Below are 17,322 nucleotides of genomic sequence, written 5' to 3' on the forward strand. Positions count from 1 at the left end.
TTTGACCATTTTGTATGTACTTCTTTCTTGTCCACAAGTATATTTTGAAACATTTTGTGAAATTCATTCCTGAAGCCCCAAAACTTTATTTTATCTGCTTTTTCCTGATCTTTGTTCAGTCACTTCTCTGTCATGATGACCTCATTTGGGGTTTTCTTGGCAGAAATACTGGGTGGTTTGCCATTTCCTTCTCCAACTCATTTTACAGATGAGGAAACCGAGACAAACAGGTTGAAGTGACTTGCCCAGGGTCACATAGCTAGTGATTGTCTGAGGCCAGATTTGAACCCAGGGAGTTGAGTCTTCCTGACTGACCTCTATCTACTGTGCCATCTAGCTGACTCAGATCTATAAGACCAGACAGCTGAACTATATGGTCTTTGAGGTCTCTCCTGGCTCTAGATCTATAAGCCTAAGGCAGAGCAACTTGGAGTAGACTAGACAGTATTAACCAATTCAATTCAAGAAGCCAACAATTACTTTTTAAACATGTAGGTGCTTAATACAGAAGAACTAGGAAGTAGAATTACTTACTTCCTATTTTCCTTCTGTATTATTCACTAAGGAGAATCATATTTGAACTGGGATATATAGAAAAAAATTAATAAGAATTGAAACCACATCTCCTGATTTAGCAAGCTAGTAATCTTGTCCCAAAGGTTAGGGTGACTTGGCTTGTTATTATTTTAAAATAGATTTTTATATCATCTAGATTTCCCCTGCATCCTTTCTCTTACCCCTTCCATAGAATCATCCCTTTTAACGTTAAAAAAAAGATAAGAGAATGAATGAAGCCAATCATTAATCAAAAATGTTATTGCTTTCTACAATGTTCTATCCCTGTTGGTCCCCACCTATGCAAAGTGTGGGATGAAGATGCCTTCATGTATCTTCTTTGGACTCCAGCCTGTTCTTTTTAGTTTTGTGACTGACTCAGATGCTTTGTGGTAGTTGTTCTTTTCACTTACACTGTTGTAGCCATTGTGCATGTTATTTTCCCAGCTCTGCTTGCTTCACTTTGCCTCAGTTCACATCTTGAATTCCTCTCTGTATCTATCATGTTCCTCTTTTCTCACTTCAGATTCAATATTTCATAACATTCATGTGCCACAATTTGTTTAGTTTTCCTTCAGTTGTTGGTCACTTTATTTTTATTTTCTTGTCTTCATGAAAAGTGAGCATGTTTTGTTGTAAGCAGAACATTTCTTTTTTTGTCACTGACTTCCTTGAGGGTATCTGTCTGCCAGTAGAATCTCTGGGTTACAGCCTTACAGCCACTTTATTTGTGTAATTCCAGTTTATTTTCTAGAATGGTTGGCCTAATTGACTGCCTCACCAGTGTTGCATGTGAGGATCTGTTTTTCTGCAGTCTCACCAACATTGACTTTTCCCATAATTTGTCATCTTTGCTAATTTAGCAAGGGTTGACTTTTTCCTGAAGAACTTTACATTGGCTTGTAGTGATTACTACTTTCCTTTCTACATGCCCACAAATCATTGGTTTAATAGTCTGTTCTAGATGTTTACTATTTTTTATGTGTTTTCTTCTTGTTTTTGAAAATCTGGATAAACTTTTTTATCTTCAAGTCTTTAGTACTTGTCTAATTTTTCATAATTCTTGAACAATCCCCAGTAAACATTAAAAAATGATACTCTGTAAATTATTTGAATACTCAGACTTGGTATTTGAACTCATCTAGGATATTAGATGATAGGTGACTTATTGGTTGGAAAGCAAAGCCTGAAGTCAGGAAGATCTGAATTCATATTCAGCCTCAGATATGTATTATCTATGTGACTCTGGGTAAGTTTCTTAGCCCTATTTGCCTCAATTTCCCCATCTGTAAAACGAGCTGGAGAAGGAAATGGCAAACCACTCTAGTATTTTTGCTAAGAAGACCTCAAGTGAGACCATCACTGAATTGACTGAACAACAACTATCTTATCTCCTTGCCTATCTTGAGTTTCAATTCTTAACCATTTCGATCTATATATCTTGGTTCAAAAAGGATTCTCCTTAGTAAATAATTCAGAAGGAAACAAAAAGTTAAGCAGTTCTCCTTTCTTGTGCTTCTTTATTAAACAGGTTTAAAAATTAATTATTGAATTGAATTGGTTGATACTATTTTCCTCTACTCCAAAGTGCTTGCCCTTAGGCTTATAGATCTAGAGCTAGAAGGAACCTCCAAGGTTATCTGGCCCTGCTGTCTCATCTTACAGATGAGGAAACTAAGTTTCAAGGGAGAATAAGTGTTTTATCCAAGGTAACATATGTCAGGACTTGGATGTAGGAACTCTGATCTTAGAGTTCTTTCCCTGTCCTTGCCTCTGACATGCCTAAAGAAAATAAATGCCCTTTTGGGGTTGTCTTTAGTATTTTTGCAAGCCCTTCAGCACTTTATGGAGTTTTTAGATTTCTTGATATGACAGTTCTACTGTCCTTAGCACACTGGTCACCATTTTGCAGTAGTCTCCTTTTATGTTCCTTTTTTTTTCATATTTTGTATATTTCCTTTTATAAAAATCTCAGCTTAACAATGCTTTTTACTTGCAGCAACTTCAGTCTTTTCTCTGCAATTCCTTTCCTTTTATTTCCTTATCTGAATCATTCAGAAATGCATTATCAGAATTCCTCCCTTGAGAGCTCTGTCTCCCCCTTATATGATCTTAGAATTTAGAGCAGAAAAGGACCCTAGGGATCATCTAGTCCTACCCTCTTATTTTACAGATGAAAAAACTGAGAGATATCACACATAGTTAATCCCCCCCTTTCTTCCCCCTGCCCTCCCCACAGTGAACCCCACTTTCTCCTCCCCACCCCTTTAACCCTCCCTCCAGTCTACCCAAAGTTGTTGCATTAATATGGAGCTAGGATTCAACCACAGCTTTGAACTAAAAAATCCAATGTTGTTTTTTCACTCTCTATACATACTGTATTGTCTCCTGAGCTCCTTTTCAGAGTCTCAGGCTATAGGCTCATATCTGTCCTTTGGATAAGTATTATGTAAGTTCTAAAAAACCTCTTAAATTTTTTTTGTGTTAAAATTCATACATATAAAAGGAAAAAACAAGATGTACATCATAGACTCATTGTTTCATATGCAATCCTATTTTTTCTGTTGTTTGCATATGGAAATATTCTTATTTGTTTCTTAAACTCATAATAAAGATTTTTTTTCCAGAAAAGTTTTTTGTTATTATTCAGTCATGTCTGACTCTTCATGACCCTGTGGATCCTACTGTCTATGGGATTTTCTTAGCAAGGATGCTAGAGTACTTGGCTATTTTCTTTTCCTAGAAAAGTTTTAGGTTATACCTATCTGACTGCCTGGTATTCCCCTCTAGAGCTGGTAAAAATTTTTTTTAAAACCCTTACAATCTGCCTTAGAATCAATACTTGATTCTAAGGCAGAAGAGCAATAAGGGCTAGGCAATGGGATTATGGGACTTGCCCAGGGTCACACAGCTAGGAAGTATTTGAGGCCAGATTTGAACCCAGGATCTCCCTTCTCCAGGCCTGGCTTTACCCTCCGAGCCATCTATGTGTGCCCCCTTCTCTGCCCCTAAACTCTTAAGTTGTGTTATGGAATAATTAAGGGGAATATCTTGAAAAAAAAATAGAAAAGTCAACAAGCATTTATTAAGTACCTACTATGTACCAGACATTGTGCTAAGTGCTGGGGATGCAAAGAAAGGGGGTTAAAGGTCCCTTTTCTCAGGAGCTCACAGTCTAATGGAATAATGAAAGGCCTTGAAATTAAGACTGAGGAATTTAGAACCTAGATCTAGAATTTAGAAATTAGACCTTGAATTCCAGACCTGATAATGAAAGCCTTACAAGTGATTGTTTTTTTGGGTTTAGAATTGTGTTTTAGGAAAAAAATACATAATCTGTCTGTAGTGAGACAAGAGGCAACAGTGGATTTTACAGAGTTAACTGGGACTGAAGTAGAGTAGTAGCAATAAGATTAGAAAGAAAGATGGAGTAAGAATTTAGGTTGTTTATAATGATTGGGGAGGCAAGGCAAGTAAGAGAGAAAGGAAATCGGGAACCTTGAGTTGTCCAGCCTAGAGACCTGGGAGAATGCTGATGGTACATTTAGTGATCTTCTGTGTGTCTTCTGCCTTGTTTATTAGGCCACCATTTAAGTCCTTAGAAAATATAACTTGAAAGACCATACTTATCAGCTTAAAAAATTTTTATTTTCTTTTTGCTTCCTTTTGTTTTTATGTCATATTCATTAAAAAAATATATATATATATATATATATATATATATATTCATTCTTCTCCTTTTCCTTAATTATCAAGCTACTCTTTGTAACTAATACTTTAAGAGAAAGAGAAAAATAGGTCAGGTTGGTAGCTTAGTGGACAGAGAACCAGACTTGGAAAAAGGAGGTCCTGGGTTCAAATTTGGCCTCAGACACTTACTAGCCGGGTCCCTAGACAAGTCACAACCCCAGTTACCTAGGGCTTATCACTCTTCTGCCTTGGAACCAATCCTTAGTATCAATTCTAAGAAGAAGGTAAAGGGGAAGGGAAAGGGAGGGGAGAGGAAGGAAGAAAGGAGAGATGGAGGGAGAGAAAAAATGCAGTGACATGTAGATAACTATATTTTCAGAAGACTAATAAAAAAGAAAGTTGATTATTTAGTTCACTGGAGTTCTTAAAATTTTCAGAAATGTCCATTTTTAGAATATTGATTGGTATTAAGGTATATATTGTGCTTCTGGTTTTGCTCATTTTACTTTGCATCAGATGTTCATGTCTTTCCATATCTCTTATATTTTCATACAGCACAGCAATATTCTATTACATTTATTTCCAACAATTTGGTCAGTCATCCCCCCCTTAGTTCTCAGATTTTTTTTGCCACAATAAAAAGAGTAGCTGTAAATATTTTTATACTTATAGGACTTTTTCCTCTTTTCATGGATTTTTCTTGTGTTATAGGTCTGGGTCAGAGGGTATGTACTGTTCAGTAACTGCATAAATTGCTCTTCCTTCACAGCTCCATTGACATCATGGGCATCAGTGTGTATCCTTTTCAGCAGTCCCCCCAACATCTTACTCTTTATCCAGATAAAATATGAAGCCCTCCAAGGAATCAATTATCCATTTGCAAATCTCCTTTGATTTATGCCTGTCATATAGTAAGAAGATTTTTTTAATCAGAAGTGAGGAAACAAGTTTTCATCCAGGCTCTTCCATTAACTAGAAGGATAACTTGGTTCAGTCATTTAATTTCTATAGGTATCATTTTCCTCATCTTTATAAATGAATTAGACAGATGGTCTCCAAGGCCTCTTTCAGCTCTAAAATTCTAAGAAATCTAAAACTTTAAACATAAAGCCTGCAGCATCTCCCACCAACTCCATCCACATGTAGGATTAATGGTTGGCAGCTATCACAATGAATTTGAGTTTTATGGCAGCAGCTGAGTATAATTTCCTCTTTTCAGCAGGCAGTCTCATTGTTTGGTTTGTTTTTCTCAAAAGTTTCAACACTTCATCTATTTAAAAAATAAGTACTAACTACTGGACATTATGAGCTGATCTCTCACATCATTTGTTTTGGAATATATCTGTATTTTTACTGGTTAGAAATGTAATTTGAAATATACTTCCCCTTTCATTGACCAAACAGGATATGGAATAAAGTTATGGGGTGGGGAGGAGAAAGAGACAGAGAATGAAGGAGAAAAGAACTACTTGGCACAATTTCTATGGAAATTGGATGGATAAGTAGATTAGATAGACAGATAGATACTTATTTGCTCCGATCATGTCTTTGTATTCACAGTGCCTGGCACATGATAGGCATTTTTTATTTTTTAAAAACCCTTACTGCCTGTCTTAGAAACAATACTGGGTATTGGTTCCAAGGCAGAAGAGTGGGAATGACTTGTCCAGGGTTTCAAAGCTAGGAAATGTCTGAGTTCAGATTTGAACCCAGGATCTCCTATCTTCAGATCTGACTCTCTGGCTTCCCCGATGATAGTCATTTAATTAATGCTCGTTGATTGATTAATATAGTCAACAAGGACTGAAGTAAAATATTACCAGTAAGAAGAGACCGAGATGGAATAAGAATCTCGGGTACTTGGCACTACTTACTGGATGTTTTGAAGGACCATTAATGCTCCTTCAGCTTTAGACTTCGTGCAGGATTTTCCCAATTTGTTTACATATCTTTTCTCGACCAATATTCTTTGGAACCCCCAAGCTTCCATGAAAATATCTAGGAGTTTCCATTAAGAAAGAAAATGTAAATTTGGGCAAATACTGTGTGCAAATCTGTCTACTCTGCTGTCTCTGTTAGTGGTGCATATAGCTTTATTCAGCTAGTGTGAGAGAGCATTGGAGACTGACTGGTCAGCCTCAATCCCTTAACTAAAAAGTGGACTTCTTACTCTTCTAAAAATTAATCATTGAATGCATTCAATAATTTTGTGACAATTTTAATCAGTTGATCATCATCTAAAATAATCATATGGAGGTGGCAGGGTGTTATGTCTATTGTGTGCATGTATTGCTAGTTTTTTATACCAGCAGTCATTATGGATAATTGGGTAAAATCTGGAAATTTAAAGAGAAAAGAAATAAAAAACATTAAAGACACTGAGAGTGGTTCAGATACCCAATACATAAGAAATTTTAAATATAATGAGTGAGTTTCTTTCTAGTAGCCCTCATATAGGCATTGTGTTATGCTACCAAATCAAAACTATGCATATTTCCATGGCTTTGGCAAAATTGTAAAGGCCCTTAGGAATGAAATGGTGAATTTACAAGGAAAATTATCAAAAAACATTAAAACAAAAAAACAAAAAAAAAAACCCTTACCTTCCGTCTTGGAATCAATTCTGTATATTTACTTCAAGGCAGAAGAGTGGTAAGGGTAGGCAATGGGGTCAAATGACTTGCCCAGGGTCACACAGCTGGGAAGTGTCTGAGGCCAGATTTGAACACAGGACCTCCTGTCTCTAGGCCTGACTCTCAATTCACTGAGCCACCCAGCTGCCCCCAAAATCCTCAAATTTATAAAAAGAAAATATAATCAAATGAAACAGTACTCTTTCTAGCTTATATAAAGAGGAAAATAAAAAATCTTTGTGAAACTCTTATGAGCTATGTAAAGTATAGGATCTCTCATGTTGTTCTCAATCATAAAACATTTATTTGATATCAAGCAGTACCATACTTCTTACAGAGTTGTTGGTGATATTGTTAGATTGTGCATAAAATTAACATCAACAATTGATTTCAAAGATTTTTTAAGTCTTGCTAAATGTGGTACTATTAGCAGATTTTTAAAAACTCATTTGAAAAGACAACTGAAAAATAAAATGTTTTGGCTTTGTAAAAAGTTTGAGAAGCTCTGCCTTCAAGAGCTTTCAGGAGAAATTTCCTACCTTCAGATTTGTAAGAGTAAACAAATGGCAGCATGCTAACCCAGATTGCCTTATTTCATCTTTGCCCTTTTGCTTTCTTTTCCTCTTGGGAAAGATGTGGCTATATTAATAAACCTGCAGACAAACACTTGCACATATGCTTAAGGTCATAATAACTATTGATATTGATGGTGATGTTATTTCTTTTACAATCTATGTGTGGTATTTGTTGTGTTGCTTTGGGGGATGGAAAATAGGTAAAGTTTTTTTAGAGTCAATAAATAATATGTTTGTATCTATAAAATTTGACAGTTCTATAATGATTTGCCTTAGCATCTTGCCACTAGTGTGTTCTCTCTACAGGAGTTCTCATCATTTGTTTGATTATTCAGAATAGCATTCAAGAGAATTACTATCCAAATGGCTGGATTTGTGTCAATATTTTTCCTATGGGGTGGCTCCTTTAGAATGCTGGTTGGAGGTAGAATGCCAGCATGCATTTATGGGATCATAATTCTTTCCTGAGGTGATATCCATGATCAAATTTTATGCACCTAGTCAAACTTATCCAGGAAGAGATTTAAACTGTATAAATAATGAGACTCCAGGAATCACTGATTTCTGTTCCTGACTACATTTTACCCAAGATTCTCCAAGAAAAATACCCTTCATCTCTGTATTAAGTATTATTTCTTTATCCAGAAAGGTTAATTACTGTCTGTTATTACTCTCAGCTAATTCATTAGTATTTTGTGGTAAGTGCTTCTCTGTACTGGAACATATGAATCAAATTGGTTAGAACTTTCATTGGGAATTTCTTTTGCAGTTTGTAACTAGGGATCAGGTCTTTTAGAATTTGTATATCAAGTATTTCTCAATACTCACCTCCTACACTACACCTAATCAAAAGGGATCAGAGTTGCCAAGCTACAAATATCAGAGGGTATTAAATATGCTCTTCTATTTAGTGAATGGAAAGAACACATTATATTATGAAGTAGCCAACAGAAGATATGTATTATTATCAGGAGAAAGACCAGTCAGTGATGAATTCTTTAGGCATGGCAACTCAATAGAGAAAAAAAATTTTGTGTTCCCTAGTCTTAAGTGATTGTCTACTTCCATTGTGAAATGGTACAAAGGGAGCAAAGTGTGTTAGGAATCACATCGCTTTTAGATCATCTATAAACTTTAACTGTCTGTACTCTGAATAAGTCTTTGACCCATCGGAAGAACTGAAGCACTAATATTGATAAGCTTATTACAAATGAAAGCAGAAGTATATAAGAAAGTTGCAAGTGAATGGAAAGCTGACTCACAGACGTGAGACAAACCAGAGGACTTGGAGGAACAATTTTTGCCATGCTGGTGGGCATAAGCACTTCAAAAACCACTTTGAAGGCTTGTACACCAACATTTCATGCCAAAGATGAAGACAGAAAAATTCCATGTAGAAACTGAAAGGATAAAGCCTAGCAAACATTAGACTTCAGTATATAGTGGCCCCAATGTAAAGATGGCAGAGACTAATGGGAGGATATGAGAAGAAATTGAAGAGAATAAAAATTATGTTATATGGAAATGTAGTTAGGGTTTAAGAAATGAAAAAGAACAAAGACTTTATAGACTACTCAGAAGTCTTATTATCTACATATTTTGAATATTTTTTTAAAACTTGGAGGGCCTAGACATTTAGAATACTAAATAATACGACAAAAATGAAATCAACTTTCTCTTAATTGACAGGAATGGATTGGTTATGTCCGTGGGAATTCTGTTAGGATCACCTGTCTATATGTAGGCAGAATATCAACCCAGAGCAGTGGTCAAAATCAACAACAAATAGGAAGAAAGGACAATTGCAAATAATATATTAAACCTGACATTCAGACGAGTTACTGATATGGAAAAAATGGGCAGTAGAAAATGGTCAATTTATTGGCAATGATTGCCATTATTTCCTATAGAAGTTTAATTGATTGAAAACAGGCCTCACAGGGCAGAAACCTAGGCTCCAGAAATTACCTTAGCTAGCAAATAATTGATTTCCTTGCTGTGCAGTGAAACATGACAGCCATGGATGACACACTAAGTTTAGAATATAAGCATGTTTGTTGTAGAATATTAGGAGGTTGACAATGGAAGATTGTGAACCTTATCCCCTCATAAAACAGAACAAAAGCATTGTAGGCAAAAACAAGGCAGCAGAAACTTTGTCATTAGGGCTAACTCATTCACATCATCCTACTGGGCTTTATACATATATGCCTGGCAGGAGCCCACGAAAAGTTGAAAAAGCAAACAGATTGGTCAAGGATTTCTGTTGTGCTCTGTTTCCATCATCACTAGTCATAGAACTACCACATTTGGATTCTTTAACATTTTAGACCCTTATGTGCTACTCAGATTTAGCACAAGTAGCAATGGCCCCTTAAAAAGACAAAATCAGAGAGAATGGTTGGACCAAAACCAAGTCCACTTAGAAGAAATTCTTTTTGGAGGCAGCTATAATTAAAAAAAAACTGTGAGAGAAATTTTCGAAGATATCTCAGCGAAAGTAAGTTGTCAAAAGATTGGAAATAAACAATAATTGGCATTTTCACTGGTTGTTTCATGAGTCATAATAGTACCTACCTCTCAGGGTTATTGTAAGATGATATTCATAAAAGGTTTTGCAAACCTTAAAGTGCTGTGTATAAGATGCTAATTATTGTTATTATAAGTGTCTTCTAGCAGTGCAAATTGAAACCCAGGAATAAAGGGTAAAATTATGGTTGGATTGAATATTTAAGAGTATGGGCGCCAGGAATTAAGTACTTAATTCCAAATGAAAGACTCAAGTCAGAATGACTTTTTGGTAGTTTATTTACAAATAGAAAGAGTGAAAGTAAGGAAAATGAGAGAGAGAGAGAGAGAGAGAGAGAGAGAAAGAAAGAAAATGAATGAGAGAATGAATTATTCTAGCCTAGTCTGAAGGGTAAAACTTCCTCACAGGAAGTTACCATCATATTTAAAAGATAGTCCTTTGTGCCACTTACTGTGTCTTCCTTCCACTTTTACATGGACCAATGGCAAATGAAAAACAAACTGCTTCAGACTGCTCAGGGAGCAGTCAGTTGTTTTTGATTTGTCACTAGCACACATAGGTCATAGACACCCCCCCCCCCATTTAATCTTTAAGTGGGGGGTGTACATTCCTGGTGGCTAAAATCTAAAGAATAAATAGGGGAGAGTTAATCCCATCTTCACACAGGTGTGCTACCACTCTAGGGCAGGCCCATATCTTCTCACACTTGGACTATTGCAGTGACGGTTGGTCTCCCTGCTTCAAATTTCTCCCCACTATAGTCCAGCTTCCATTCAGCCCCTAAAGTGATTTTCCTAAAGCACAGGTCCAGCCATGTCACTCCCCCCCCCCCCCCTCCTCATCCCACCCTGCAGTTCAGTAAACTATAGTGGCTTCCATTTGCCTCCAGAATCAAATACAAAATGCTGCATTTGGTACTCAAAACCTTCTATAACCTAGCCCCCTCTTACCTTTCCAGTCTTTTTCCTACTACATACTCTTTAGTCCAGTGGCACTGACCAGCTGTCTATTCCACAAACATTTCCACTGCTCATCTCTAGGCATCTTCCCTAGCTGTCCCCATGCTTAGAATGTTCTATCTCAAGTCATCTCTTGTCTTCCCTGGCTTCCTTCAAGTCCAGCTAAAATCCCACCTTCTATAGGAAGTCTTTCCCAATCCCTCTTAATTCTAGTGCTTTTCCCCTGTTAATTATATATCCTAAATATATCTTGCTTTTACATAATTTGAATGTGTTGTCTCCCTTATTAGACTTTTAAGTTTTTTTGAGAGTAGGGTCTGTCTTTTGTCTTTCCCATTACCCCTAGTTCTTAACACGGTGCTGGCACATAGTAGATGCTTAAAAAAATATTCATTGACTGGGGTATAGAATAGATGGAAGGCAGTTTCAGAGGAGAGGGCATTAGTGACTAGGAGGAAAGGCCTCCTATCTAAAGGGATTTTTAAAAAACTTTTTGCTCCTATATGGAATGAAAGTGACTCACTTCTTCTGTTCATCACCAAGTCTCATATGCAAAATGTTGCATGGGTCCAACTCTGAACTTATATAGCATGCACATTGCTCTGGACTGCTGTGTTCCTTGTCTCAAAGTGTTTATCCATCCTTAAGCAATTCCAAGTAAAGGTTCTGAGAATCTTTAGAGCTCTGTTATCACTGTTTTCTAGCATTCAAAATCCTTCCTCTCTAAAAGATTTATTTTTATTTTTAAGCCCTTAACAGATGCTGAATTATGGCATCAATGTTGTAACCCTACATGCCAACTTGTTTTGTCAAAGTTTGAAAAATGACTAGTGGTTATTCCCAACTACAGGGTTGTTGGGGACTAGACATAATGAATAGAAATCTAACCAATCGAACTGACTTTCTCTAATTTTCTCTAATTAAAATCATCAAAAAAAATTATCAAAGATTTGAATGCCCTGTAATAAGTTTCATTGCTCTGTTTATTCTACATAACTCAAGGCACTTAGTGGCTTTGGCATATGAAATATTTATCCTAAAAAGGATGGTGTTGTTGATAATAGGATACTGAAGTTGATTGGATTCCTCAGGAATCCTCAGTGATCCTCAGGGAAGAAAGTCTGAGAGCTTCCTCACTGGACCAGTGAGTTTTCAGTCTTCAGACCAGGTTGTAAAAACAGGTCAGGGATTTATTAGAAAACAAGATATTTTGAAGGGGAGGATTAAAGGAATAGAGTTCCCTAACTCTTAAGGGTTCTCACTAGCTGCCCACCTTCTAAAACCCCTCATGGAGTGCCTTCTGTGACTTGATGCTCCCTGAGGCCTGACCTGTCTGTCTCAATCACCAAAACCCTGTCTAGCGAACCTGACTCTATTTAATCCTCCCAGATTAGTTTTGTAGGATAAACAGGTCTGTTAGTCTCCTCAGGGTGAATCCTTTATGGCTGAGTTTAACCCTAGTTGGGCAAGGCCGGAGTTGGCTTCTGGCCTTCACCAACACAGGTTAGCTGGTCACAGATCATCAGAGGAGTTGGGAACACGTTCAGCAAGCAGGAAACACTGATCAGTTTAAAGTTAGAAACAACAGAGATTTGATATCTTCCGTTCCAGAGGATTGGACAGCTCAAAAGACAGGAAGCCTGAGAGCCCCCAGTGACTGTTGGTGTTCACTCTTTATCTCCTCCCTGTGTTCCAGAATCCAGCATCATTAGTTCCTAGCATGCGGCTGTTCTCTGCCTGCAGAATCTTCTCTTTAACTGTAATCCATTTCTCTTCTTCCCATCTAACATTTATAATATTTATAATATAAATTCTCCTTCAAAGTCTCTTTACATTTGAGTAACAGTGATTATCTGGATTTAGTCAGAGCTCATCTGTAAATGTACTGGCTTCCACTGACAGATGATTTATTATGTTTGAGGTTCTATGATATATATGTAAAGAAAACAGGAATCTATAAGTCTATGTTTGCTTGCAACTAATATATCTAAAATTAAATTTTAACTGTCATCTTTTACATACCTCCTCAACTTAGCCATTGAGACACCTATGGACTTTAAATCCACTATCCAGATCTTTAACCATGAGGGAGAAAACTAATATATTTAAGGATTCTAGCTTACTTTTTAGTACCTACATGCATACATTTGCGAATCATAAGGTTCAAACTACCATAAAGTAGAAAAGTAGTGTTCTAATAAACACTAAAAATCTTGTTCATTATTAGCCAACATGGAAGCTTTTGACTTGGTACAAATTTTCTTCTGCTTAATAAAGTCACATTAATAATTGTAGGTGAAGAATATTCAGATGTCCTTAGGATAGTGATATTTTTGTACCCTCTAAGGCAGGAATTCTTAATAATTAATTAACTAATTAATTCTTAATAAGATCTCTAAACTTATTTCTAATAGTAAGTAGTCAGTTAATCAATACTTTTTAAAACACTGTTAGATATTGTGCTAACTGAGGTTGCAAAATATAGGGAAAAGACAGTCCTTGTCCTTGAAGAGCTTACAATCTAATGGGATGGACAACATGCAAATATCTATATATTTAATTTTACAGCTATATCCAAGATGGGTAGGAAATAATCAACAGAAAGAAGGCACTAGAATTAAGAGGAATCAGAAAAAAACATTCTGTAAAAGGTGGAATTTTAGATGGGTTTTAAAGGAAGCCAGGGAAGTCAAGAGGCTGAGGTGAAGAGGGAAAACATTCCAGGTATAGGAGTATCAGGAGAATAACCGTTTTGAAAAGGCTTGGATTCGAGAGATGAAATGCCTTGTGTAAGGAACAGAAAAAAAAGAGGCCAGTGTCTTTGGATCAAAGAATATATGGAGAGGTATAAAGTTATAAGAAGCCTGGAAAGATGGGAAAAACAGGTAATGAAGTGCTTTGAATGCCAAACAGGATTTTTCATTTGATCCTAGAGATGATAGGCAGCCTAAGTGTAGGATGGACTGGAGTGGGAGAGGGAAGCTGACCCAGCAGCAGACTATTCTAATAGTCCAGACATAAGGAATGGGGGCTTGCTCCAGAGTAGTGGCAGTATTTAAGGAGAGAAGGGGACAAATTGAAAAGAGACGTCTGCAGGAGATGTTATGAAGATAAAATCTATAGGTCTTGACAACAGATTGAATATATGGGGATGGGAGTGTGATAGATAGCCAGGAGTTGATGGGTGACACCTAGGTTGAGAGCCGAGGGCACTGCGAGGAGGGTGATACCCTTCAGGGTAATAGAGAAGTCTTGATAGGTATTAGTAACTATATTTAAATGTAATTTAAATATTCAATTATTGTAATTATCAGTACTGCATTGATAACTACTTAAATATAATTGCTTTTGTTTATAATCCTATGTATTTTGTGCATTTAAAAGGGTTTTACCAGACTGCCAGGAAAGTGTATTACACAGAAAATGTTAAGAAGCCTTGATCAAAAAGGACCTGAAAAGAGGATACCATTATCTTGACGAGCAAAATTCTAAGGCACTAGACATAGTTGGGAATTGTTCATTCTTTGCAAAGCAACTCAAATATGGTTTAGCTTCAACTGTCTTCTTCCTTAAGATAGACTTCTTTAATTTGCTATTGTTATTATTTTACAGGAATTTATTTTATCAGAAGATTACAACAAGATGACTCCTGTGAAAAACTACCAAGGTAAAAGTAGGGATCTTATATCCTTTAAGCTAGATTTCAAAAGAAAATATGTCTTGATGCTTTTAGTGGGCAGCTTTGTCATTAATGTCCAGAGAGCTGACATCGTTAACTATAGCTAAGGTCACTATTTCTTTTTGAATTAAATTCTTTTTTGAAGAAAGTAGATGGAAAGTTTCTCCTCCTGCCCTCTCTTTTTGTAGACATTTTAAATAGCAGCAATATTTCACTGACCTCAGACCACTTCCAACTTTCATACTTGAAGTCTTAAGGTTCAGAAAATATGCCAAGAAGATAAAATTATATGGAAGCTGCTATTTTAGGGAAAAGTCACTACCCTCATAAGAGTTCTAAAATTTGGTAAAACTCCAGTTTGGATGAGGTTTTTTGAATTGGCAAAGAAAAAAAGATTCTTAGATGTTGACTTGACCTTTCCTCCAAGTATGGATTATTAAGGAAATAATAGAGAATTTCAAACCTTACCATAACCTTCAGGAAAGGCAAAAAAATTAATTACAACCCTTGACATTTCCCTGTCCTTCAGCATTGGCAGGATCCCAATTGAAGTCCTTCTGGAAAGGCTACTATATAATGTAATTAACTAAATACTCCCATCATAGTGAGGTTTTAGGTTACAATATTAAAGAATACATAGAATATTTTCAGATTGGAACATTTAGTGATGAAAAAAATAATATCAGTAATTTTTATTTGTAGTCATCTATTGAGGTAACATAGTGTAGTAAAAGAAAAGCCATAATCATGGAATACCAAATGTGGAAACTTGAGTTTGAATCCCAGATATGCCATTGACTTCCTATATGACCTTAGGCAAGTTACATTAGCCTCTGGTGGCCTCAATTTTCTAATCTGTAAAATGAATTGAACTAGATCATCTTTGAGGTCCCATCTAGTTCTTGATTTGTGATCTTATTAAAATGTTTAATACTATCAGAAAGCCTGAAATCTGACCACAAAGAAAGGGGTATAATTGTTCGGAGAAGCTGGCAAAATTTTGATCTGGTCAGAATTGATGGTATTCTTTTTAGCCTAATTTCTACAGCAGTTAAACAAAGACATTCTGTAATAGATTCATTCCAGTTTTTGTAGCCATGTTTATTTGGGAGAAAAAAACTAGTGCCAGTTGTTCTTAATATCTTGCTGTTCTTCATGCTTCTTTAAACTTCAAGGGGCCTTTTTTTTCATTATCCACTGAGAGAGGTATAGCAGCTGATGGCTATCTCTATCTTGGCATTTCTTTTCCTTATTTAGCACCTTTTTGGTCATTACCAGAGGATAGAGAAGTAAGGCCAGAGGAAAGTTAGCAGATCACACTTCACCATTCTCTTTCTTCACTAATAACAACAGAATTGGGTGAATTTTGAGCAAAGACTTAAATTATATTAAACCAGGATAGTGCCATCCCAGTCAAATAAGACCATTTATTGCATTTTGAGTTACAGTGTAGTGCTAACAAGCAGATTAGAGGTTCAGCTTCCATTCATTTCTGTTTCCAGCCTTGGGATTGTATTGTAACCTAATGATTATTATTGGTCAAAGCCATTTAGGATGGAGAGAGGGGAAGGGCAAGGGAGAAAAGGAAAGAGGGAGAGGGGAAAAAGAGAGGAAAAAGAAGATGGAGAGAGAAAAGTAGAGGGAGAGGCAGGAGTGGGAGGGGAAGAGGAAGAGAATGTTATAGTTACATATCTATCTAGCTGCCTCTCCATCTAGATAGACATGTCAGCACCATGGGAAGAACTGATGCTCTTACATATGTCTTGGCTGTCTGTCATACAAGAATATTATTACCAATGGTATCTTTAGCCATGCAGACAACTGCCTAGGCTCTTCTGTCTGCAATCTTCTTTTCACCATCTTTGGACTGGAATAATCTTTTTCTTAAGTGGTAGCATGTTCCTAATGCTTTTGACCAAGTGATAGACTGCTAATAAATAATTAATTTATTTATTATGTTAATAAATCTTGAAAGAAGATCATCTTTATTCAGCACCTAGCTCAGTGCTTGACACATAGTAGGTGCTAAAGTATTGATTATCATATTATTCTGATCTGAAAAAAAAACTAAAAAAATAGTTATCTCTTTCTGAGCAGATCTTCACCTGCCTGCACAGACACACTTGCACACACCCTAAGATTTTTTACCAGCAGATTTTTTTTTTTCTCATTTCACTTCAAACTACCCTAGATGGATGAAACAGGCTTGACAGTTCCAGCTGTGTGGATTATCATGAAAGCCCTGGCCATCCTATTGGATCAGTCAGGGCTTGTCTGTCATGATGGTGTCATATAGCATATTTTTAATATTCTAATAACATTAAGATAATATAGTGTTCAATGGACAGTTTAGATAAGCCCTTATGAAAAACTTCTTCTTGTAGTGGGTGAGAAATAGCTTCTGAGTCAAGTCCTGAGTTCAACTCCCTCCTCTGACATACCCTGGCCGTGTGTCTTGGCAAATCATTGAGTCCCTAAGTGCCCAGGGTACTCTGCAAAACTATATATGGGAAAAAGGGAAAGTTGTACTGAAGGGGGCTCCATCAGGGAGCTTTTGTGAAGGCCTCCTGAAAGGAAACTGGGCTGGAAATTTAGAGGAAGGTAGAAACTGAAAGATACAGTCAGCTAAAGCTTGCATGTGTATTCATTCTCTCTCTCTCTCTCTCTCTCTCTCTCTCTCTCTCTCTCTCTCTCTCTCTCT

The 17,322-nt window shown here is 36.5% G+C and overlaps 1 protein-coding gene across 1 annotated transcript in view; it reads left to right on the plus strand.

Annotated features, from left to right (window-relative positions):
- WDFY2 (WD repeat and FYVE domain containing 2) overlaps nt 1-17,322 on the plus strand; it is a 175,995-nt gene that overhangs the window by 120,780 nt on the left and 37,893 nt on the right. The window contains exon 4 of the mRNA XM_044668246.1: nt 14,555-14,609. Coding sequence (XP_044524181.1) covers nt 14,555-14,609 — 55 coding nt within the window. The remainder of the gene's footprint in view (nt 1-14,554; nt 14,610-17,322) is intronic.

Source organism: Gracilinanus agilis, chromosome 3 (genome assembly GCF_016433145.1).
Source record: "Gracilinanus agilis isolate LMUSP501 chromosome 3, AgileGrace, whole genome shotgun sequence".
NCBI classification, from domain to species: domain Eukaryota; kingdom Metazoa; phylum Chordata; class Mammalia; order Didelphimorphia; family Didelphidae; genus Gracilinanus; species Gracilinanus agilis.